This window comes from Erythrolamprus reginae, chromosome 4 (genome assembly GCF_031021105.1).
Source record: "Erythrolamprus reginae isolate rEryReg1 chromosome 4, rEryReg1.hap1, whole genome shotgun sequence".
In the NCBI taxonomy this organism is placed as follows: domain Eukaryota; kingdom Metazoa; phylum Chordata; class Lepidosauria; order Squamata; family Dipsadidae; genus Erythrolamprus; species Erythrolamprus reginae.
In genome coordinates this window covers 99,211,929-99,235,310 of record NC_091953.1, presented here as the reverse complement: position 1 = coordinate 99,235,310, position 23,382 = coordinate 99,211,929, and the positions used below count along the sequence as shown (strand labels likewise).

The 23,382-nt window shown below is 38.6% G+C and overlaps 2 protein-coding genes across 3 annotated transcripts in view; both read right to left on the bottom strand.

Moving 5' to 3' along the window:
* Positions 1-23,382, bottom strand: part of LOC139166873 (complement factor H-like) — a 1,233,958-nt gene that overhangs the window by 599,955 nt on the left and 610,621 nt on the right. The gene's annotated exons all lie outside the window — the stretch shown is intronic.
* LOC139166870 (interleukin-1 receptor type 1-like) overlaps positions 958-23,382 on the bottom strand; it is a 33,585-nt gene continuing 11,160 nt past the window's right edge. Inside the window, exons 4-11 of one of the 2 annotated variants that reach the window (XM_070751041.1) lie at positions 21,282-21,459; positions 16,664-16,832; positions 14,715-14,780; positions 14,503-14,611; positions 11,304-11,440; positions 8,041-8,181; positions 3,797-3,961; positions 958-2,811 (exon numbers count right to left, since the gene is read on the bottom strand). In XM_070751041.1, the coding sequence (XP_070607142.1) occupies positions 2,420-2,811; positions 3,797-3,961; positions 8,041-8,181; positions 11,304-11,440; positions 14,503-14,611; positions 14,715-14,780; positions 16,664-16,832; positions 21,282-21,459 (1,357 nt within the window). In that variant the 3' untranslated portion in view covers positions 958-2,419. The remainder of the gene's footprint in view (positions 2,812-3,796; positions 3,962-8,040; positions 8,182-11,303; positions 11,441-14,502; positions 14,612-14,714; positions 14,781-16,663; positions 16,833-21,281; positions 21,460-23,382) is intronic. The other variant, XM_070751042.1, reaches the window with a different exon arrangement.

The following is a 23,382-nucleotide window of genomic DNA, read 5'->3' as shown; positions in this document are numbered from 1 at the left end:
AGTTTTTGACTACCTTTCATCAAAATGTTTTTAAGATTATCAAATTGAGCCTGTTTAGCTTTCGGAAATCTGCCAAGATTAGCTAGAGGGTGCTATAATGTCCAGCATCATGCCTGTGAATCTTATAGTTCCTGATTAGCTTCAATAAAAGTTTTGATTGGTTTCAGTTCGGCATTTTTCTGATATTTTCACCTTAAGGTATAATCATTATAAACAGTTCCCCAAATATTGCAATATAGCAATAGCACTTAGACTTATAAACCACTTCACAGTGCTTTACAGCCCTCTTTAAATGGTTTACACAGTCAACATATTGCCCCCAACAATCTGGGACCTCATTTTACTGACCTCGGAAGGAATTGAGCTGGTCAGGATCGAACAGCTGGCAGTCAGCAAAGTTAGCTTGCAATACTGCATTCTAACCACCACTTAGAGAGGGCTGTAAAACATGTGAAGCATGTAAGGCTAAATGGTTTAAGTGTTAGAATTCAGGGTTTTGGACAAAGTGATTTACTAAGGAAAAGCTGAAAATGATTATACCAGATCATTCTATTTATTTTCTAAGACAACCCGACAGCTTTAACAATATCACAGGAAAAACTGTCCTATCTCCACCATATTCTTTACAACCAAAGAATTTTCAGAATCAAGTTCACATAAAGCATGCAGTAGCTTTTATTTAACTAAGATATTGTGATGAGCATTAATCATGACAAAGGTTGCAGTTGACAGGTCTGCTATATCCAAAATCTTGTAGGTCTTTTCAGATGGGTACATAAAATACTATTAATGAACATTTCATATGCCAGTACTGTATTTTCCCATTCAGATTTTCAAAACCCTTTAATACAGTGGTTTTAATTATGTCAAATCTTTCCCATTTGATTTCATTCTTCAGGTTCCTTTCTCAGATCTCAGGTAAGTATTGTAGCACATTACACAACGAAGACACAAAGATTTCATAGGAATAACTTTATTTTGTGGCTTATAAGGTTTATTTGTTTGTTCATTTGCTTTGATTTATATTTCACATTTCTGAACGATTTATCTCTCGCAAGGAGAGACTCTAGCAACGTACAATAACATATCAAAACATAAAACAGTATATAAATATTAAAATGTTAAAGTTAAAAATTATAAAAAATTAAGCAGGCAAGAATAATTAAACCCTGTAGTAGTTGACAAAGGAAAGGGAAAGGCTTTTATCATTTTTATGATTTAAAATAGTATGTGAGCCAGTGTTGTATATCTGTTAAGACACTAGGCTAGAAATCAGGGGATTGTGAGTTTTAGCCCCATCTTAAGCACAAAGCTAATCAAACAAACCTTGGGCCAGTCACTTTCTCTCAATCTGAGACAATGGCAAACTACATCAAAAGCCTTGCAAGAAAACTGCAAGAATTTATCCAGGTAGTGTCTGAAAATTGGATATGACAAGTACAGGAATAATTTATACAAATATACCCAAATTATATAAAAATAGCTATATAATTGTTCAAATTATTAAATCTGCCCCCCCCCCTACTATAAAAGGCAATCTCTGAAAATAGTGAAATGCTTGTATTGCATATTTTTTGTGATTTGAAATATAACAATTGTTTCTGAATTATGGACAATTCAAAATAATTCATTTAATAGCAAAAGAGTTGAACTAAAAAAGTCAAACTAAAATTAAAAAGAACACTTTACCCTTGCTTCCTGGTATGGCAATTTATTTAAATATGTCATTTCTATTTTTCTCCCTGGGAGATACTATAGTAATACTCATAGTATATGGATTGTACGAGATTCCATATGTAGTGTATTTGGAATATACAATTACTCTATAGAGAGAGTAAGTTCATGCTGAAATATTTTTCACAACTATCCTGAATCTTCCGTTTAAGGCAGTACAAGCAAAGGTGTATTGTATAGACCTCATCAACATATAGGCTGTTTTTTTTAATGGAAATTCTAGTAAGGATACCAGTTAAAGGAAGGACTAGAGCTCACCCTTAAAATACTTGATTTACAAGGATTAAATCCTTGCTAATAGCTATAATTAACATCAGTGCTAGATTAGTATTTTATCATTTTGCTCAAACCCTTGGGGTTTACATTAAAACTCTTTTTCATATAAAGTTTTCTAATAGAACAAATAGTTCCTTATATACTCACTTATTTTGCATGTAAAACAATAGTATGCAAAAAACAATTTCAACTTCTTCCTTGTCAAGCATTCACATTATTTTGCCACGTGCCCAAGTAGCTCATGCACCTCACAGCCTATGGATGAATAATCTTTCAGAAAATACTGTTCTGAATTGTGATTCTGTTGATCCGAGACTTGGAACAATCTCTAACAGGTGCAAATGTTTGTTTATCTATAAGGATCCACTGGAATAGATTTCAAGCAAACACTTCAGGTGTGGCTTTGACGTCATCCATCTGATATCTGAGAAGTGTGAAAAGTTATTGGCAAAAAATACAAGTCTGAGGAATGTGGGCTTGGGCTGGCTGGCATCTGGTATCTCACATTCTTCCAAAATCTTGTAGTTGCTATTCCAGTGGTTTCTGTAAAAGTTCCCCTCCATGTGAGTACACCATGCTTTTGCTTAAGATATCGGAGGGATTCTGGCATACTATTGAAATCTTTTATTTTGTCTAGCTCAATCAGTATAACTTTGGTTTCCTCCTGGATAAGAGCACTGTAGATTGCAAGTTCCTGTTCAGATAACAAACTCTGCACACCACCACAATATAGATCTGGCATTAAAATAATTATCACTCTTCTGCTTAACTTGATCATTTTATCCACAAGAGTAATGACAGCTGTGAATAAAAGAAAAACCTGAATCAATATGGGCCAGGTAAGGCATTCATTTTAATCAGGTACTGATTATAAAAATTGCTTAATTTTAGATATTATGGATAGTGTTTCTTGTATCTAAAGAAGTGAACTGAATTAAATTGAATCATCTCAATTCCTAATGACTTTATGGAAACTTCTCCCTAGTTTTCTTGGATACAACAGAGAAATGGCTTGCAATTGCTTCTGCAAAACTTCATTGCCCCTGTTGTCTAGTCTAGTTACACAGACAAATGACTAATCCATTATTAGCTAGTTATGCATCACATTTAACTTTCTTTTTGTCTTATAAGGTTCAACATTATGATCTCTCTATGCCATACAGTTACACTCAAATAATATATATATAATATCATCAGTCCCTAATATGCTGCATGTATGTTTATATCTTCCATATTTTATTATTATTATATCTACCTGCTCAAAACTTGTACAGGAAAATACCTTCCTAAGATATTTTGGGAGTTAAATATTTTTACATTGCAAATTGTATCTGTAGTAACTCATCTCAGAATACCAGCATTGCTGACAATAATTGTGTCAGTTTGAATTTTTATAGGAAAAATTCTTTGTGCAACAATTTAACTTTTTATTGTCCAGGTATTTTTAAGTCAAAGGCAGGAAGACCACAGCTCCTAAGGTAGTTTGTAAGCTACACTGACCCTGGGCAGTCTCGTTAAAGTCAATTCTATTCTGCCAAATATAGATTGAGAATTTATCCATTTCTATAAGTCATTTCCACCAATAATTATGCCCTAATCCTTGAATGTATATGAAGTTCTAACTGTGAACTGGAATTCTTTTATCCTTATCCATATATTCCTCAAGGGACACAACTGTGTTTATTCTCAAAGTAGTATATAAACTTTATCACCAGATCAACATTTCAAAACATTTACTTTAAGGAACAATTTTAAAATTTTAAGTGCAGATATTAAAGATAAATACCTTGCCCTGGCACATCATCCCTTCCAAGAATAAAGAGCTTGTAGCCACATTGTTTTTCTAGGATTTCAGGTAATAATTTGAAGACAAAGTTTTCTGTCAAATATACATAGCTTGATATATTGTGAGGATATAACACATATGCATCATAGACCTTTTCATCTGAAACTAGAAGAAAAGAGAAAAACAAACTCGCTGTTAACCAGAACATTTATAGGAATAATTTTTTAATAGAAATTTACATTTCATATACCTGAGTTATTAGCTAAGGTAGTGATGGGTTGCTCCCAGTTTGGCCCAGTTCGAGCGAACCCTGAACCCGAACTTTACCCGAACATTTTAAAAAGTTCGGGTTCGGCATCCCGAATACTGCAAAGTTCGGCACGAACTCGAAGTTCGGTTCACCCAACACTACTTATTACATAAACATTCTCTGTCATTTTTATGACTTAACATTAATTTGTGGATATTAATCTTAGATCAATTATTACAGAAATTTGGAAAGTCAATTTAAGTTTGGTTGGGATGGGTTAATTCTGGCAATTGAAACAGCAGAATTCAAATATTAGGCCAAATTGGACACTAAATGCTTTACTTGCTGGAGTAAAATAGCTGGAGTAAAAAGTGAAGCTCTCAAGTGATGGAATTAAAACTTTGTAAATTTAATTTAAATACTGATTTAAAGTAGAAAGAATATGTTTAAAAGAGTAAAAATAGAGATTAAAAAGGAGAGCAAAGCTACTCATTGTCACCATCTTGGGCTCTTGTTTGGAAAAAAAATCCTGCCTCAAAATTTGACGCTTACTAAAGTTTCCTAAATAATATAGTATTAACACTATGTTAGGTTAGTCTACTGGGTTGTTAGAAAGCTAATACAGGTAACAATGCTGTATGTTAGAGCTAAAATTCTTTACAGGAAACCCAAGACACTAATGAATATTGAATAGTGTCTCAGTTTGCAGACTACACCTTAAACTAAGTATCTAACTGATACTTAGTTAACTGCTACATCTTAAACTAAGTATCTATGTGATCTAACTGTAGTTCATAAAATCATATACCAAAATGATTTCTTCACCTTTAACTGCAGCAATACACGAGCACGTAATAGATTGCAGAAAATACCACTTCAGCAATAAAGTGATCAATGCCTGGAATGTACTACCTGACTCTGTTTTTTCCCCAACCCCAAAAACTTTAATCTTAGACTATCTACAATTGACCTCTCCCCGTTTCTAAGAGGTCTGTAAGGGGCATGCATAAGCACATCATTGTGCCTACTATTCCTGTCCTACTGTCCTATTGTCCTTTTTTTATCATTACTTTTTACTTATGTTATGTTTATACAAACTACTATCCTATATGTTTGACTAATAAAATAAAATAAATAACTATTCAAATCATTTTCTCCATTCCTTTCAATCCTGGCATAATACTAATGTCACTTAGTGTCATTTTGGAGCGCAGAAATCTCTGAAATAAGTAATTAAATCAGTCAGTCAGATAATCAATCAATATGTCATACCTTTAAGTCAGTGTTAACTTCTAGTGACTGCGCAGACAGAGTGTACAAGATAATATACAAAGGATATAGCAGTTATGGTAATTGGTATCAGTATACAGTACAACATTTTATAGAAGTTTTATTTTCCTATATTCTTCTGCCCTTCCCTAACCATACAAGACAAGAAGTTAGAGGGTATAAAAGTCTCCAAATCTTATCCTCTTCATTTTATTTTATTTTTAATTGAGGAAAAAACCCATAAAGTTCAAAAATGTAGCTCAAAAATTCTACTTGGAAACAAAATTTTATTGAAGTATGAATAAAATTGAAATATTCTTTGTTTTTAAGTTCAACTTCTGTAAACGAATACAGCAAGCCTATCATTTCAATCCATTGTTTTTTGATGTAACTAATTTCCCCAAATATTTTATATCAAAAGGTTATAGCTTTTTTATATAACCACCACAAATGAAAAAGCTCTCTTTTTAAAAATAAACTGTCTGAGATTTTATATATATCTGTAATAAGAAATCCATAATAAGAAATCTTTCTTGCTAGAGTAGATTCATTGTTTACTAATTTATTATTTATTCAAAAACATAGGCTTTTTATATAAGACAAAAAGGCTTTTATTTCTCTTAGTAACCATTGTATTTGGATGCAACTCATAGAATAAGTTAAAATAGCAGTGTTGCACCCTACTGTTTGTATATATATATTGTCATGTCACCAGAAAAATCTGGAACTGAACACACTCAAAACTGTAGAAATGGTCATAGACTTTAGGAGAAACCCTTCTATTCTACCATCTCTTACAATACACAATATAAACAATAGAGACCTTCAAATTTCTAGGTTCAAGACCTAGAAATATCTCAAGACCTAATATACTCACCTGACATCAAATACAGTGTTACCTTGTCTTACTAACTTAATTCGTTCCGTCATGAGGTTCGTAAGTAGAAAAGTTCGTAAGATGAAACAATGTTTCCCATAGATAGTGTTGGACTGCTCCTGGTGCAGGCCATGCTATAGAGTGGTAATAAAATTGGGGATGCAACGCACAGCTACATGTCCCGTGCGAGCACACGTGCACCCCCGCACAAGATTTGGTTTCTGCGCATGCGCCTGAAGCCAAATCTCATGTGAAGATGCTTGCTTGAGCAAGATTTTGGTGATTTTCACCTTTTTTTTTTTTTTGCTTCTGTGCATGCGTTAAAGCAAAAATATCAGTAAAAATCACCAAAATCTCATTCACGTATGCATCCTCACGCGAGATTTGGCTTCAGGTGCATGCGCAGAAGCTGAATCTTGCATCGATGTGCATGCACCCACTTGCTGCCCACCCACCGGCCCCCAGGTGTGTACCATTAGGACCGGTGATAGGCAGCCCTTCCCTGGCTATAGAACATTGCACACCATGATAACTAGACAAAAAACAGGTTTTTTGCAAACGGTTTTTTGAGCCGGGGTGGCGCAGCAGGTAGAGTGCTGTACTGCAGGCCACTGAAGCTGACTTGTAGATCTGAAGGTCAGCGGTTCAAATCTCATCACCGGCTCAAGGTTGACTCAGCCTTCCATCCTTCCGAGGTGGGTAAAATGAGGATCCGAATTGTGGGGGCAATAGCCTAGCTCTGTTAAAAAAATGCTATTGCTAACATGTTGTAAGCCACCCTGAGTCTAAGGAGAAGGGCGGCATAAAAATCGAATAAATAAATAAATAAATAAATCACTCTTCTAAACAAATAATTCCCTCACCACTGTCAAACTATTCACTAAGGATGCATTACTATTACTGTTAGTCTTCTCCTTGTTCCTATCACACATCTCTTCTCACTTATGATTAACTTGTTGCTTGTATCCTTACGATTTATATTAATATTGATTGTTTACTGATTGCTTATTTGTACCCCATGACAATCATTAAATGTTGTACCTCATGAATCTTGACAAATATATCTTTTATGTACACTGAGAGCATATGCACCAATGACAAATTCCTTGTGTGTCCAATCACACTTGGCCAATAAAGAATTCTCTCCTCTCCTCTTCTATTCTACTGTCTGACTGACTATTCTTAAAGCATGGTAGTTTATCCCAAGAATTTAACCCAAAGGTGCTTTTCCAAAAGGCAACTGGACTTCTTTGTTTTTTTTCCTTGGTCTTTTTCTTCTGGAAGTTTGAAGTACCAGATTGTGTCCAGAATATGAAGTTCAAAGCTCTGGACAGATAGGGCCAATGATTTGAGAGATAATTCAGAGGGGCAGGGATATGATACCATGACATCTATGATAGTCCTTTCGGCAGTCCTAAGAAGGTTCCACATTTCACTCTGATTCAGGTGACTCCCATGATATAGATGGACCCAAATGGCCTCAATGACTTGGATTAAAAAATGTTTTCAAAGAAACCAAGAAAGTCCAATGCCTTTTGGAAAAGCACTTTTGAGGCAACCATGATCTGGATGATTGAGAATCTCCGTAGATACTCAAGAAGTTAAATCTTACATGATTTATAATCAACAATCCAATATTGTAGTCTTAAGGGACCCCGCAGTTCTTAATTCATTAATGCAATTACAACACACTGAAGTATATTCTTTGTATTAACAATAAGTTGTAATCTGGTCCCTTGGAGAAGAAATGGCAAGACAAAAAGTCAAAGAAAAGTTGCAAACTTTTTAGAAACCATCAAAATATTTATTCTTTATCAGAGGGCATCAAATGACTGAAGTCAAACTTACTTCCTTTGCTGAGATGTTGGAAAGAATCCCGGTACCAAAGGACAATGTCAACTTTGAAAAATTTGTAAGTAAGCAGCAATGCTACTATAATAAACAATGGTGAAATCAGTCCTCCAATCACATAAATCTGAAAATTTGGAGCTTTATTGGGAGTTGGAGGAGGAAAACAGAAGGGAAAGGAAGGAAAGAGAGGGAAGAGGAGAAGAAAAGAACATTATTAGTAAGTGCCATAAAAAGTTTATAAAAAGAGAAATTTATAAAATGTCCATTTTTTAATTTCTTTTTTCTAAGCAAATTATAAAATATTTCATTATTTTGAAAAGGGACTTCTTATGTCTAAAGATTATCCAAGTAACAACTTTTATTGCCAAAGAGAAAATGATTAGGCTGGCATTACATTCCACCATACCTTTTAAAGTTTATTTATTCTTATAAATGATACTTCATTCAATGTCAAAAACATATATAAATGATACAAAAATAAAATAACAAAAGCATAATACCACATCAAAGTCAATAGCAAAATAAACCTTTCAGTTAATAAATAAAAGTATTTTTATTAGCAGTTATATCAATTGCTTTCTATAGGAAGGGAACCCTGATATCATCAAACCAGGACTGGGTTCCACTTACTTTCGCCATTGGTTCACTTTGCAATGTTGCAGGTGTGTGTGTGTGTGATGGGGCATTGATTCAAAAAGGCATATGCAGCCAACTTATTCCCCTTGTGCAATTCTGCTTGCATGGATGCTCAGTAGCTATCACCAGCCCAAAATACAGCTGAGGAGCTGATCAGCTGTGCTTTGGGCAAAGGAATAAAGAAAGTATAAACCTAGGTGAGGGCAGGACGGCGCTTTTTTAAGCTGCAGCAGAGGGGGAAAACTTTAAAACAATCAAAATTCGGAGGGGGGAATAAAGATGGCAGTGCCCATGGACCGACACTGACTGAACTGGATCCATGACGCCATTGTGACATCACCAGCGGGTCACTACTGGGTCAGGCGAACCAGCAGGAAACCACCCTTGTATCAAACTCCAAAAATCTTTCCAGATTGATATTGATCTGACCTTGGCTGGGGCATTGATTCAAAAAGGCATATGCAGCCAACTTCTTCATTTAATGTGTTCCTCCAGGCGTTTTCATGGGCATTATCTTATTATAGAAGAGAAGGCCCACTGAGAAAGCCAGCTGAATGTCATTGGTGGAAAGCACTAGCAATAACTTCTAGCCACATTATCCAACTCTGACTTCCCTAGCTTTCCTAGTCTATCCCAAATATTTCTAGATAGAACAAGTGTCACCACTTGCTTCCTTTTTTTGAGATAGTGACATTTTCCCCCATTAAACTATGGAACTACCGGTAAGTAGAGTTTTACAAGATGAAAATACCTCAGTAATATTTTCCCAATTTTTTTATATATATATACAATTCAGTATCAGGGTCAATGACTGTTTCTAGATTAGAATAAGTATACCGTATTTTTCGCTCTATAAGACGCACCTGCTGATAAGACGCACCTAGATTTTAGAGGAGGAAAATAGAAAAAAAATATGGGAGGAGAGAGGCAGCCTCCACGCTTTCCTTTCGGAGAAAGAGCTAAGTGGTCAAAGACGTTCCGCCCCCCTCCCAGCTTCCAAGCCGCATTCGCCTTCCTCCGCCGCCGCCAGCCGGAGCGAGCTGCTGGGCTGCGCGTGGCGGGAGAAGCCCGGACAATGCCGGAGCGCTGGGCAGCACTACCGCCGCCGCCGCCGTGGGGAGAGGCAGGCATGTGAGCTGGCGGCATTGGGCTTGTGGAAAGTCCGGGGGCAGCTCCAGCGACTCCCCTCCCGTGGCTGCTGTTGAGGCGGCAGCGGCGTCCGCCTCTTTCCCCCTATCGGGCTCCGAATGCGGCGGCGGGAAGAGGAAACGAGGCGCAAGGCAGCGCGTCTGCAGGAACGGGTGGTGGGGCGCCGTTGTTGTCCTCACGGCGCAAAGCCACACAGTCCCAGATCGCTTGCTTCGCCGGCCAGCAAGCCGGCTGCCTGGGAAAGCGTTTTTCAAATGCGCTGCTTTCCCAGGCAGCCGGCTAGCTGGCCGGGGAAGCAAGCGATCCGGGACTGTGTGGCTTTGCGCCGTGAGGACAACAACGGCGCCCCACCACCCGTTCCTGCAGACGCGCTGCCTTGCGCCTCGTTTCCTCTTCCCGCCGCCGCATTCGGAGCCCGAGAGGGGGAAAGAGAAGAATGGAGAGAGAGCCGCGCGCCGGAGGCGGACGCCGCTGCCGCCTCAACAGCAGCCACGGGAGGGGACTGTATATCGCCACCCCCTCTCTGCTCCAGCGCCTCCCCCCCCTCCCTGCCTGCATCTTCGCTCCATAAGACGGGGCTGATTTTTCATCCTACTTTGGGAGGAAAAAAACTGCGTCTTATGGAGCAAAAAATACGGTAAGTCTATTGCGCCCATCCCAGAGCATGATCTAATATATGAAACTTCAGAATCTCAGCCTCCTCAAAAAGAAAAAAAATGAGTTTCATAAAAGAGTACATAAAAATTAGCAAAATTCTCATGGATATTTGTTTGTTTTTATAAACAAGCAAAGCATATTTTCTCTATACGGTGGTACCTCCACTTAAGAACTTAATTCGTTCCATGACCAGGTTCTTAAGTCAAAACATTCTTAAGTAGAAGCAATTTTTCCCATAGGAATCAATGAAAAAGCAAATAATGTGTGCAAACCCATTAGGAAAGAAATAAAAGCTCGGAATTTGGGTGGGAGGAGGAGGAGGAGGAAGAAGAGGAGGACAGTTGTTGCCAAAGGAAGAAGGTAAGGTGAGGCCCCCCTTTTACCTTTCCATGCCCAGATGCTCCAGGAGGCAACCTTGCGCCGGGTGTATGGGAGGCAGCGCAACGGAGTCACCACAGTGAAGTGGTTTATTCCCTCTCCAAGTGTGCAGATAAAGGAAAACGCTCCGTTCGCTCTGGGCTGCCAAAACCTCCTTAAGCACCACCGAAAGGCTCCTCTGGCAACCCAGAAAAGCCCAAAATGGCCGGGATTAAAGGGGGAATGGCAGGAAACTGGCCAGGCTTTCGTGCCGCTCTCAAATTTCCTGGGAAATTTTTCCAGGCTCGGGTTCTTAAGTAGAAAATGTTTCTTAAGTAGAGGCAAAAAAATCTTAAGCACCCGGTTCTTATCTAGAAAAGTTCTTAAGTAGAGGCTTTCTTAAGTAAAGGTACCACTGTATTAGGTATATAAAAGATATACATATATAGACTTAAAATTACCTGGATAGTTTAGCTCTACATATGCTACTTGTATGAACTCTTGAGACCATACTTCACACAGATATTTTCCATAATTTCCGTCTTTCAGTTTGGAAATCTTTAACTTCACTTCTATTATTCGTTTTCCAGAAAGAACCCTAACACACCAAAAGAAAATATAAACAGAAAAAGAAAAGAAGAAAATAATTAAGGATCATTATATTGATTTATATGAAATTGGGTCATGCTCAGCATCTTAATTTCAACACATTTAAATTGTGTATGGGATTCAGAATGTATTCAGAATAGAAATGTAGATCTTCTCACTTTCCCAGCATTAAAGCAAAGCCTCAACTTTTGTTTTACTCACATACAGCACCTCGTTACCAAAATTTACTGTGGCATAAGAGTATCAGGATAATGTAAAACAAGGAACATGAAATAATTTTATTAAATATATCTGTTTAATGCTATCTCCTCTTGTGACAATAGTGCGCCTATTGCCTAAAACTAAATAACTTCACAACTACTGGAAATTCACAGAATACATGCAGATTTCAATTAAAATAATATGCCATATACATAGTTTAAAAAAAAAACCTTGTTATCTGCTGAAAAAAATACCCAGATCCTCAAGATTATAATTATTATTATATTATTATTATTATATTATATTAGTAGTAGTAGTAGTAGTAGTAGTAGTAGTAGTAGTAGTAGTAGTATTAATTAGATTTGTATGCCGCCCCTCTCCGCAGACTCGGAGCGGCTCACAACAACAAAATACAATACAAATCCAAATTAAAACCCATTAATATAAAAAACGGTCATACAATCCAAACAAACCATACATAAAATGGAACGGCCAGGGGCAATCAATTTCCCCATGCCTGACGGCAGAGGTGGATTTTAAGGAGTTTGCGAAAGGCGAACAGGGTGGTGGCAGTCCTGATCTCCGGGGGCAGTTGATTCCAGAGGGTCAGGGCCACCACAGAGAAGGCTCTTCCCCTGGGGCCCGCCAGATGACACTGTTTCGTCAACAGGATCTGGAGAAGGCCAACTCTGTGGGACCTAATTGATCGCTGAGATTCCTGCGACAGAAGGCGGTCCCAGAGATATTCTGGTCCAATGCCATAAAGGGCTTTATAGGTCATAACCAAAACTTTGAATTGTGACCGTAAACTGATCGGCAACCAATGCAGACTGCGGAGTGTTGGTGTGACATGTGCATATTTGGGAAAGCCCATAATTGCTCTCGCAACTGCATTCTGCACGATCTGAAGTTTCCGAACACTTTTCAAAGGTAGCCCCATTTAGAGAACGTTACAGTAGTCGAACCTCGAGGTGATGAGGGCATGAGTGACTGTGAGCAGTGACTCCCGGTCCAGGTAGGGCCGCAACTGGTGCACCAGGCGAACCTGGGCAAACGCCCCCCTCACCACAGCCAAAAGATGGTTCTCTAATGTTAGCTGTGGATCGAGGAGGACGCCCAAGTTGCGGACCCTCTCTGAGGGGGTCAGTTATTCCCCACACCCAGGGTAATGGACGGACAGATGGAATTGTCCTTGGGAGGCAAAACCCACAGCCACTCCGTCTTATCAAGGTTGAGTCTGAGTCTGTTGACACCAATCCAGACCCTAACAGCCTCCAGGCACCGGAACATCACTTCTACTGCTTCGTTGATTGGACATGGGATGGAGATGTACAGCTGGGTATCATCAGCATACTGATGATACCTCACCCCATGCCCCTGGATGATCTCACCCAGCGGTTTCATGTAGATATTAAATAGCAGGGAGGAAAGGACCGACCCCTGAGACACCCCACAAAGGAGAGACCTAGAGGTCAACCTCTTACCCCCCACTAACACCGACTGCGACCGACCGGAGAGGTAGGAGGAGAACCACTGATGGACAGTGCCTCCCACTCCAACCGGAGCAGAAGGATACCATGGTCAATGGTATTGAAAGCCGCTGAGAGGTCAAGAAGCACCAGGACAGAGGATAAACCCCTGTCCCGGGCCCGCCAGAGATCATCCATCAATGCAACCAAAGCAGTTTCCGTGCTGTAGGTGGGCCTGAAACCTGACTGTTGAGGCCTAGATAATCAGCTTCTTCCAAGGACCACTGGAGCGCCACCACCTTCTCAACAACCTTCCCCATAAAGGGAAGGTTGGAGACTGGACGATAGTTGTTGAGAATGGCTGGGTCCAGGGAAGGCTTCTTGAGGAGGGGACGCATAAGTGCTTCCTTGCAAGGAGCCAGGAAAGACAATCTCCTGGACCCAGCTCTGTGTCACCTCCCTGCTGACCTAAACCAGCCAGGAGGGATATGGATCCAGCAAACAGGTGGCGGAACTCACAGCTCCAATGGCTTTGTCCACTTCATCAGATGTCACCAGATCAAACTCTTCCCAGACAGATGGACAAGGACGGGCCCAGTCATCTCGACTGACTCGTTGTCAGTCGACTCTGTTATCCAATTGGAGTTGAGGTCCGCCTGGATCTGAGCAACTTTATCAGCGAAAAATGTGTTAAAATCCTCAGCACTACTCTGCAAGGGCTCCCCAACTCCCCCCTGGTTAAGAAGGGAGTGGGTCACCCTAAACAGAGCGGCCTGGTGAGATTCTGCTGATGCAATCAAGGCGGCATGATATGCGCATCTTGCCGCCATGAGCGCCACTTTGTAAGTCTTAATATGAGCTCTTACAAGTGTTCGGTTGGATTCGGACTTACTCTTCCTCCATCACTTCTCTAGATATTCTTCTGGCGCTTCAACTCCTGGAGCTCCTCGGTAAACCAAGGGGCTCGCTGGGGTCTAATGCCACAGAGAGGTCACAACAGCGCAATCCAATCAAGAGCCTCCGTCGCAGCCTTATTCCAGGCCACGGCAAGTGACTCTGCCGAACTGTGGATGAGTGCATCTGGTATAACCCCAAGCGCCCTTTGAAAGCCCTCTGGGTCCATCAGGTGTCTGGGGCGGAACCACCTAGTCGGTTTTATTTATCCATTTTATTATAAAATGTCTGGAAAGCACTGAGAAGCACATTTTAGGAATTCCTATTAGTATTGTACATTGATGCACTATTAGTAAATTAACAAGCTATTGCAGATAAATGAATTTCACAGTGACGCTTGCTTCATTATGTAAATATCTAACCCCACAGCACAGAATGACAATGTAATAATTTGGAACCCCCTGAAAAAACAACATATTGTACTTACTTATCCTTCTCATCTGTGTTTAATGTCTCATTATTAAACTTCCAGTTTACAATTACAATTTCATCCAGAGGACCTGCTGAGACATTACATACCAGGTCAAATCTGGAACCTGCAATTCACAAATAATTATAGTAGGTAAATAATCATAACATTTTAGAGTTTGCCTAGGACTATTAAACATGGTTTCTTTTTCAAATGAAGTAATTACTTACCTGGTTTTACTTCAATTGAGTTATTATTTGGATAAATTATATCTGGAATGTTTTTCTCTGGTACTTCTAAAACAAAAAGAAAATACTGAAAATGAGTAATTATAAAATCAATGCTACTTTAATTTTTAGGAATGAAATTTATTACCACAATTAGAGTTCTTGGTTACTGAAATGTTGTGCCAATGCCTCATAATTATATAATCGGAAAAGTAGGTTTGTGATACAAATCTATTATTAAAGCAATAGTAACTTGAAAATAAAAACATGTACTTTGTTCTGAACATGCTTAGATTTTGTTGATGCAAATCTAATCATTTACATGATAGCTGGTAAAATATATATAATATGTTCAGCAGAACCTCAATCAAATGTGTAATCAATGTTGGGATTTAGCCGGTTCACACTACTTCAGGAGAACCATTTGTTAACTTTCTGAGCAGTTCAGCAAACTGGTTGTTGGAAGAAATCTCCTTCCAACAGTCTTGTTTTCCCCACTTTACAGGGCTAATTTTATGAGGAAAGCAAAAAAGAAACATTTTGGTGTGTTTCTAACCTATTCCTGCTTATTTTGCTTGTTTTCAGAAACTGTCTCTCTGTTTTGTTACATTGTAACAGAAGTTGGTGCTTGGCAGTATAGTCAGACTTTCTGACACCTGAACTCTGGGGGGGAGGCTTAATGAGGAAGAGTTTTAAACTTTTTACACTACTTTAGTGGTTTCTGGCACTGTCCTTTTGGGGTGTACTTCAAAGAGGCAGGATACAAGTTTGCCACTGTCTGATTTTTTTAAACTGCATTTCTGGGAGCATGTGATCTTCCTTTAAATCTGGATGATTTCCTTGGGATACCTTGTGAGGTGAGTAAGACCAGCTGCTATCTTTAAATGGTACAAATGGATCCAAGGATTGCTTCTCCTAGGTGTGAAAGGGTGCTTTGTCAGTTCACTGAGCACAGGAGACTCTTGTCTATGGGAATTCTTCAATCATCCAGGTCATGGTTGTCCCAAAGATGCTTTTTTCAAAAGTGTTGCAAGAAATATCCATTGAGTCAGTTTCAAATGGGGAGAAAAACATTGGAAACATGGAGGCTGATTGGAAAGATGGTTTATTGGTGAACAGGACCACATGGGTTTGAGGTCCTAGGCAGCTGACCAATTGTTTTGAGGAGTACATGGATTTTTATACAGTTTGATCTACAGCATTTTGTAATTTAGAGGCTTGTTTTGCGTATTTTGTTATTTGATTTTTATTAGTTAGTCTCCCGAATGCCAGCAATGAGTTGGGGTTTTTAATCTTGTTTAACAAATGTAATTAATCCTAGATGCTGGCTTCCTTGGGGTTTTAATTCTGTCTTTCATAGGTACCCTGCCTGATTTGTAATTCTGAATTGCAGGTATTGCTCATGAAAAGGAAGGAATTCAGACAGAATGGTTTAGGTTTCCATGACGGCTGTGGCTATCATTGATCTTTAGTGTTTATTCCCTCATTTCTAATCTAATGGTTGGTATTTAACACAGCTTTTTGCAAGCAAAGAAGTTTTTTGTATTTTTCTACAGGTAATCCTTGATTTACAACAGTTCATTTAGTGAGCATTCAAAGTTTATGAAAAAAGTGGCTTATTAACATTTTTCACGCTTACGACCGTTGTAGCATCCCCACAGTCATAAGAAGCTGGGCGAGGCAAAGCACCCCTCCATGTGAATGATGTCAAGTTGGCCATGCTCACCCAGTCAATTGACCACCAGCCACACCTACCCAGCTGGTTATCAGGGCAATAAACCGGTTGTTAAATTATTTGAATCTGAACACTGCATATAGTATCTCAGAGACGGTGGGAATAATGTAACAAGGCTACATTGCATATTCAGGTTGCAGGTCGCATAGATTAATTTATTTTTAAAATAAATTCCATTCTGTGACATACCATTAACTACAAGATGAAAATTACATACCAAAGGTCATTAGATTGATGGCTCGTGAAATATTATATTCTTTTCCCATATATATATGTTTAGCTTTGCATATATAAATTCCTTCATCTTCCTTGGTTACATTTTTAATTAAAAGATGTTCTCCATTATACTTAAATTTCGAGTCTTCATATAAAGGCACATAGCATTTCTAAAACAAAAATAAGCCATTATTATAAGAATAGTTAATATCAAGCTAAACTCTTTTATCAAACACATACTTTATAATTAAAAAAGCAACATTAAATTAGTCCATATTTGCAAGCTAAAGAAAATTTATCAAAAGGACTAGCAAGCGGTCCTTTCCAGCCCTGTTATTCTATGTTCTATTATGATGGAGACAGAGGTACAGGTAGCATATTTGAGTTAAATTTAGAAACAATTTATATTTACAATTCATACAAGCCTATTCTCAGAATGTGAATGCAGAATAGTTTTTGGTATATATCTATTAATTTGAAAACTGGAGAGACAATAGCTGAGCAAGGTAGGCAGTGAGAGGATGTTAGCCATAATAACTCATAGCTAAAATGAAGTTGAATGGATAAAATATTTGTTCCAAATAACAACCAAATAAATTTCCAAAGGAATTTATTTTAAACATTAAAACATTAAAACTAAACCACTGATGATGTTATCTCATTATGTAATGAAATGTCTGCTAAGCTCAGAGAGCACCAAGTCACAATAAAACATTTATTTTATATCCCACCTTTATTTTTACAGGTAACTCAAGGTGGTGAACATAACCAGCACACCTTCCTCCTCCTATTACTTACCTGAAGACACCAACTAATTATGGAAAGATGGATAACATATGGAAAAATAAGAAGGATACTGGGAAATAAGTGAAAACTAAAAAAAATGAAACATTTGTAATCTTCTTAGCCAAAAAAGAAAAAAAAATCAATGTATTTATATCAGCATTGCAAAGACTTGAAAGCATATTTATGGTTCATGTTGGAACTCCTCTCAAAAACTGTTAAATGAAGCCAAGCAGGAAATAATCTGGCTCCTAAACAAGATTCTCATTTTATAACAGAAACAAAGTTTGGAACTGCAATCAAAACAATTTTGCCTGAAAAATCCATCAACGATAAAGTGTCGGTATGATAAAAGGCCACAAGAGGGCAACAGATTCTTGACATGAAGACAGCTTCATAATATAAAAGGTGGAGGAGAAAATTAGGTAATTGGTACCATGGATTTCAATGGGCAAAAATATTTTGGATGCTTCTTAAGAGCAATCAATTGCTTAAATTGTTATTTGAGAATGTTTAAGAGTTGTTTTATTGCCATTCCCAGTCTCACTTTTGTACATCTTATATGCTAAGGTGAGAACTTTCTTGGATTTTGTACAATCCTTGCCCAACCTCTTAGCTGAGAAGTTCTGGTCACGGCTAGTAATGATTGTAGCTTATGAACTATGTTTTTATAGTTCTAGTAAATCTTGGGAAGGCTGAAATAAAGCTGAATGGAGGTTTTGAAGATTGTCCTCTGATAAGAGCTCTCCTCACTTTCTAATCAAGTTGTTGGGAACCATTGGACCCTACATCTTGTTGGGCTTGCTGGAGAAATTGCAGGAATAAATTGGTCCCCCAAGGGCATCTGCCAGAGGAAGGGCTTCATATACTGTATTTACACAAAGGTGTATATATATGAGGTATATATGGGAAGCGACCAGGTAAGGTAGGACTTCAAAATTTTCTATGTGTTGTAATAAGTCCATAGAAGTTAGGATATAATCAATGGTGCTGATTTTGGACAATGCCATAAATGTAATCTTGCCAGGACAGATGCCAGTCCAAGAACCATTGCATATAAAAAGGTTAAGTTTATTCGTCATCTTTGCAAGGCAGAGGTCAGAATAATTTGCTCTATTGTCTTAAGAAAGTTGTGTGAGGGAGATACTGATTTGTATGGGAACCTCCAAAGGTGGATTATGATTACATTTCATATGCATATAATGTGCAATCATCTGGTCCCAATTTAGCATTGAAATCTTCCCCTGGTAAGACCCTGGCTTTTGGATGGTCCATGTGGAGTTCACTAATATAGTGTTCCAACTCAATCAATGCTGCAGTGCTTTCAGCTTTTCTTAGTGATGGCGGAAAACAAACATTAAGAGCAGGACTGAGTCCAGGCACAGCAGGACTGGGAAGCAGGACTAAGAAGGGCCATAGCCATATGTTTTAATGGGGCAGTAAGAGTAGATTCATGTTGATAGAAATGAATATAGCCAGCCCTCCATTCAGTCTTCCTGGACCTTTGCACGCCCTTGCTTCTATGAGTAATATGATATATGATATAATATATGAGTAATAACCATTTAGCAGGAGGTCATCTGCAGTCCAGGTCTCTTGCACCAAAATGATATCTTTATCTATCAGAGGATCAGAGTAATTTGAGCCTCTAAAATGATACCATCCAACTACATTCCATGACATAATGTTCAATGTATTTTTATTTTTTTTGCACTGGTCTTTGTATTGTACGAGTGCACTTCTTGGAAGATAATTATGTTGGATACTGTTGATACCAAAAAGTAGATACTGTTTGCTAATTAACCAATAATTTAGCATATTTTGAGAGTCTATGTGGTCATTATCATCAACATCAAGGGTAGTCTCCACATTTAAGTGGGGCATTGAGGCAAGCCTCTGTCTCTGTCTCTGATTGCTAGCTGGTGACTGGATTGGAGCATATTCACCTTTAGCAATTACCTCAACAGAATCCACCTCCAAAACCCATGTAGATTGGTGTACATTTTTGGAGGAATTCATCTTGTGTGAAGATGTTGAAGACACTTCTGACTCAAATGAGTGTGGAAGATGGATTATATCTCTGATGTTTGCCTACTCAGGGGGCACTGTATGATGGAACAATTTGTCTTTCAGTTGTTTCTCAGAGTCTGGGTCAGTCCGTACAATTACCCCACTGTCAGCCTGTGTGACACCTTTTTTTTTTACTATTGAAGTAATGGCAGATTGCTGGGTAAATATATTGTCACAAGGCTGAGCAATTGGTGGAGCCAAATTAAATACAGGCTTTGCTGTAGATCGGGTTGTTGTCAGAGCCTCTTTTAGATTATCCAACCTTTGATTAATATTAACTTGCTCAGGTTCCAGCAATGCACTGAATAGGACAATCAGCATTTCTTCTGGCACATCCTCAGCAGTTTCTGCAGCCATGGGATACACCGTTTGTACGTCCCTTTGTTTTCTCAGGTCAATTTAGCTGCAGCAGTTTCAGTATACCTTATCAGTAGGAGGGCTGCTGCGGCTTGGATTTAAAGCAACCGTTCCCTCTTGGAGAGGCTGTTTCAGAAATGGGCACACTTCGTCTGAGCAAAAGGCCTATATTGTAAATATTGAAAAAGTGCTCAGTAAGGACTTCATCTTAAAGAGCATAGATGGAATTGTGGACTGCTTGTATGATAACAAAATTATCATACATTGCCTTCTTGGTGGCAGCCATTCTCCACAATGGTTGGAGTCAGACTTCATATAGGGTTTTCATCATTCACTGTGTGCAGTATGTCTATCAGAGTGAATTCACTGTGAAGCAGCTGATTCACAGACAGCCTAACAGCTTTTCTATCACTCCAACTCCATCATTCATTCTGTTGTCATAAATTTGAAATGTAACCTGGTTAGTCTGGAGACTGTGGTTATATTGGTCATCTCTTAGGCATCTACCTGATTGAAAGTTTTCTTTATGAGTGTTCTTCCCTTTCACATTTTTGGAAGGGAGAAAAGGGCCTTCTCTAGTTTCATATCGATCAGTAGCTGTCCTCCTAAGTCCTTTTGTAGTATTTGGGTGGCTCTTAATAAACTTTTTTCAAACCGACTCTTTCAAAGTTTTTTCTTAATAGACTATTTCAAACAGTCAATCTTATTTATGAAAGTTGATAAAAGTTCATAAATTGAGTTTTCAGTTTGAGCTGTAAGCAAACATTGTTTAGAGAGGAAATATGTTACATTTTCTCTTTTTAAATTTATTACATCCACCTCTTGTGCAAGGAAAGCAACTGCTGAGTTCCAAGGAGAGCAGCCATTTTCTGCAAGAGAGGAAGAAAGTTCTATATGCTGTTTGCTTTCAAATTCAATTTGTAAGTGCCATTCTATTGAGTCACATAAATTAAATTTATCTGATAAGGAGACTGCAGATGAGTTACTTACTGGAACATACTGTTTGCAGTATCATATTCCTTTTTCTGCTGCTTCAATGGCTTGGATGAACTTTGTGCTGCAGAATGCTATATCTCTTTCTCTTTCCCCCCATTCTTAAAAACCCTTGTTAAAATGTAGCTAAAGCAAATTGGTAGCCTTGCCATATGTGCTTTTGTAAAAAGTCAGATATGGATTAAAAATGGGTTAAAATGAGTTAAAAATATAAAAAAGAAAAAGAAAACCCTTTTTATTTTGGAAGAGCTTTTTTTTAACAAAAAAGTTTATTTGGTTATACATGAAATAAGAGGAAATTCAAGTAAACAGTTGGTCCAAAGATAGCATAGCATAGCAGAATAGTCATGTGCAAAAATGAAGAGATAAACTGCTTAATTGCTATTTTGCTTCTGTATTTATGGGAAAGGACTTACCTTGTACCATTGTAAAGCAAAAGGAGCATTTTCATCATTTCTGTAATTTTGAAGATCTGGACAAGTCAGCGTCCCACTGTATTTTAATGGGACTTTCTGATTAAAAGCCATATGTTTATCAAAACACAATCCACTGTTATCAAACACTGTTATGTTTTTGTTAACGCTTGTGGAATTACTGCAATAAACAGGTATCAGTACTTCAGTTATTATATAATATATACATCAACAAAGAGAGTAATTGGCATCAAATTATCATTTAATATTTAGGTGAAAAAAGCAATAACATCAATTAAGAGTTGGATATACTCTAAGTATACTCTTTTATATACAGTACTTATAAATTTTGGACCAAGATTAATTAAAGCATAAGTTAAAACTTTCTGTATCAATTCAATTTCTTATATTTAATTTGCAAGTTCCAGGAATATATGTTCTTCAGGAAAAATATATAAACAAATGAATAATAAATAGAACTAATCAAGTTCTATTGTTTTAAAAACTTAGCTAGATTTGAGATGCTAATCATTAGAAGTGTTTACTCTCATTAAAATATGTAAACTATTATAGAAGCATGGTCATTTTAATATTCTACCAAGCATTGTTTGAACTCAAATTTTACACAACTAAAGCTAAACATTAGTATCAATAAACATGGTTAAAATATTAATTTTATATTTTCTTCTCATTATTGAATTGTCTTCAGTGACATTATAAATCCTTTCCATTTTTCAAATGCTACAACCAATGTAAAGTACTGCTGTAATTATAATGCTGGAGTGCAATCAATTTATGTTCCGGCTTGTCAGTGGGAAATTTTAAGGGAATTCACGCTCACTTGGGTCTAACTCTGGTTTAGAATTGTTCTTATGGTGGGGGTCAGTGATCCCCCCCCCAAGATAATGGACAGACAGATGGAATTGTCCTTGGGAGGCAGAACCCACAGCCACTCCGTCTTGTCAGGGTTGAGTTTGAGCCTGTTGACACCCATCCAGACCCTAACAGCCTCTAGGCACCGGCACATCACTTCCACTGCTTCACCGACTTGATATGGGGTGGAGATGCACAGCTGGGTATCATCAGCATACTGATGATACCTCACCCTTGGATGATCTCTCCCAGAGGTTTCATGTAGTTATTGAATAGCAGGGGGGAGAGAACTGACTCGAGGCACCCCACAAGGGAGAGACTTAGAGGTCGACCTCTGACCCCCCCCACTAACACCGACTGCGACCAACCAGAGAAGTTGGAGGAGAACCACTGTAAAATAGTGCCTCCCACTCCCAACCCCTCCAGCTGGCGCAGAAGGATACCATGGTCGATAGTATCGAAAGTCGCGGAGAGTTCAAGAAGCACCAGGACAGAGGATAAACCCCTGAACCCGGGCCCATCAGCATGACCAAAACAGTTTCCGTGCTGTAGCCGGGCCTGAATCACGACTGCTGAGGGCCTAGACAATCGGCTTCTTCCAAGGACCGCTGGAGCTGGAGAACCACCACCTTCTCAACAACCTTCCCCATAAAGGGAAAGTTGGAGACTGGGCGATAGTTGTTAAGAATGGCTGGGTCCAGGGAAGGCTTCTTGAGGAGGGGGCGCACAAGTGCCTCCTTGAAGGGAGCCAGAAAGGATCCCCTCCCCAAAGAAGCGTTGACAATCTCCTGGACCCAGCTCCGTGTCACCTCTCTGCTGGCCGAAACCAGCCAAGAGGGACATGGATCCAGTAAACAGGTGGCGGAACTCACAGCTCCAATGACCTTGTCCACTTCCTCAGGTGTCACCAAATCAAACTCCTCCCAGACAGGTGACGGGCCCCAGTCACCTCGACTGACTTGTTGTCAGTTGAATCTGCTATCCAATCGGAGTCAAGACTTACATAATTGAGCCCAACATTTCCATTTTATGATGCGTCTTAACAAGAATCACTGCAGTTGTTAAGTTAGTAACATTATTGAAACTGGCTTCCCCACTGACTTTGCTTGTCAGAAGATCACAAAAGTTAACACAGGGATATTGCAACCTTGATAAAGACATGCCAGTTGCCAAGCAATCAATTTGGAACATATGTTTATGGGGATGCTGCAACCGTCAAAAATGTGAAATG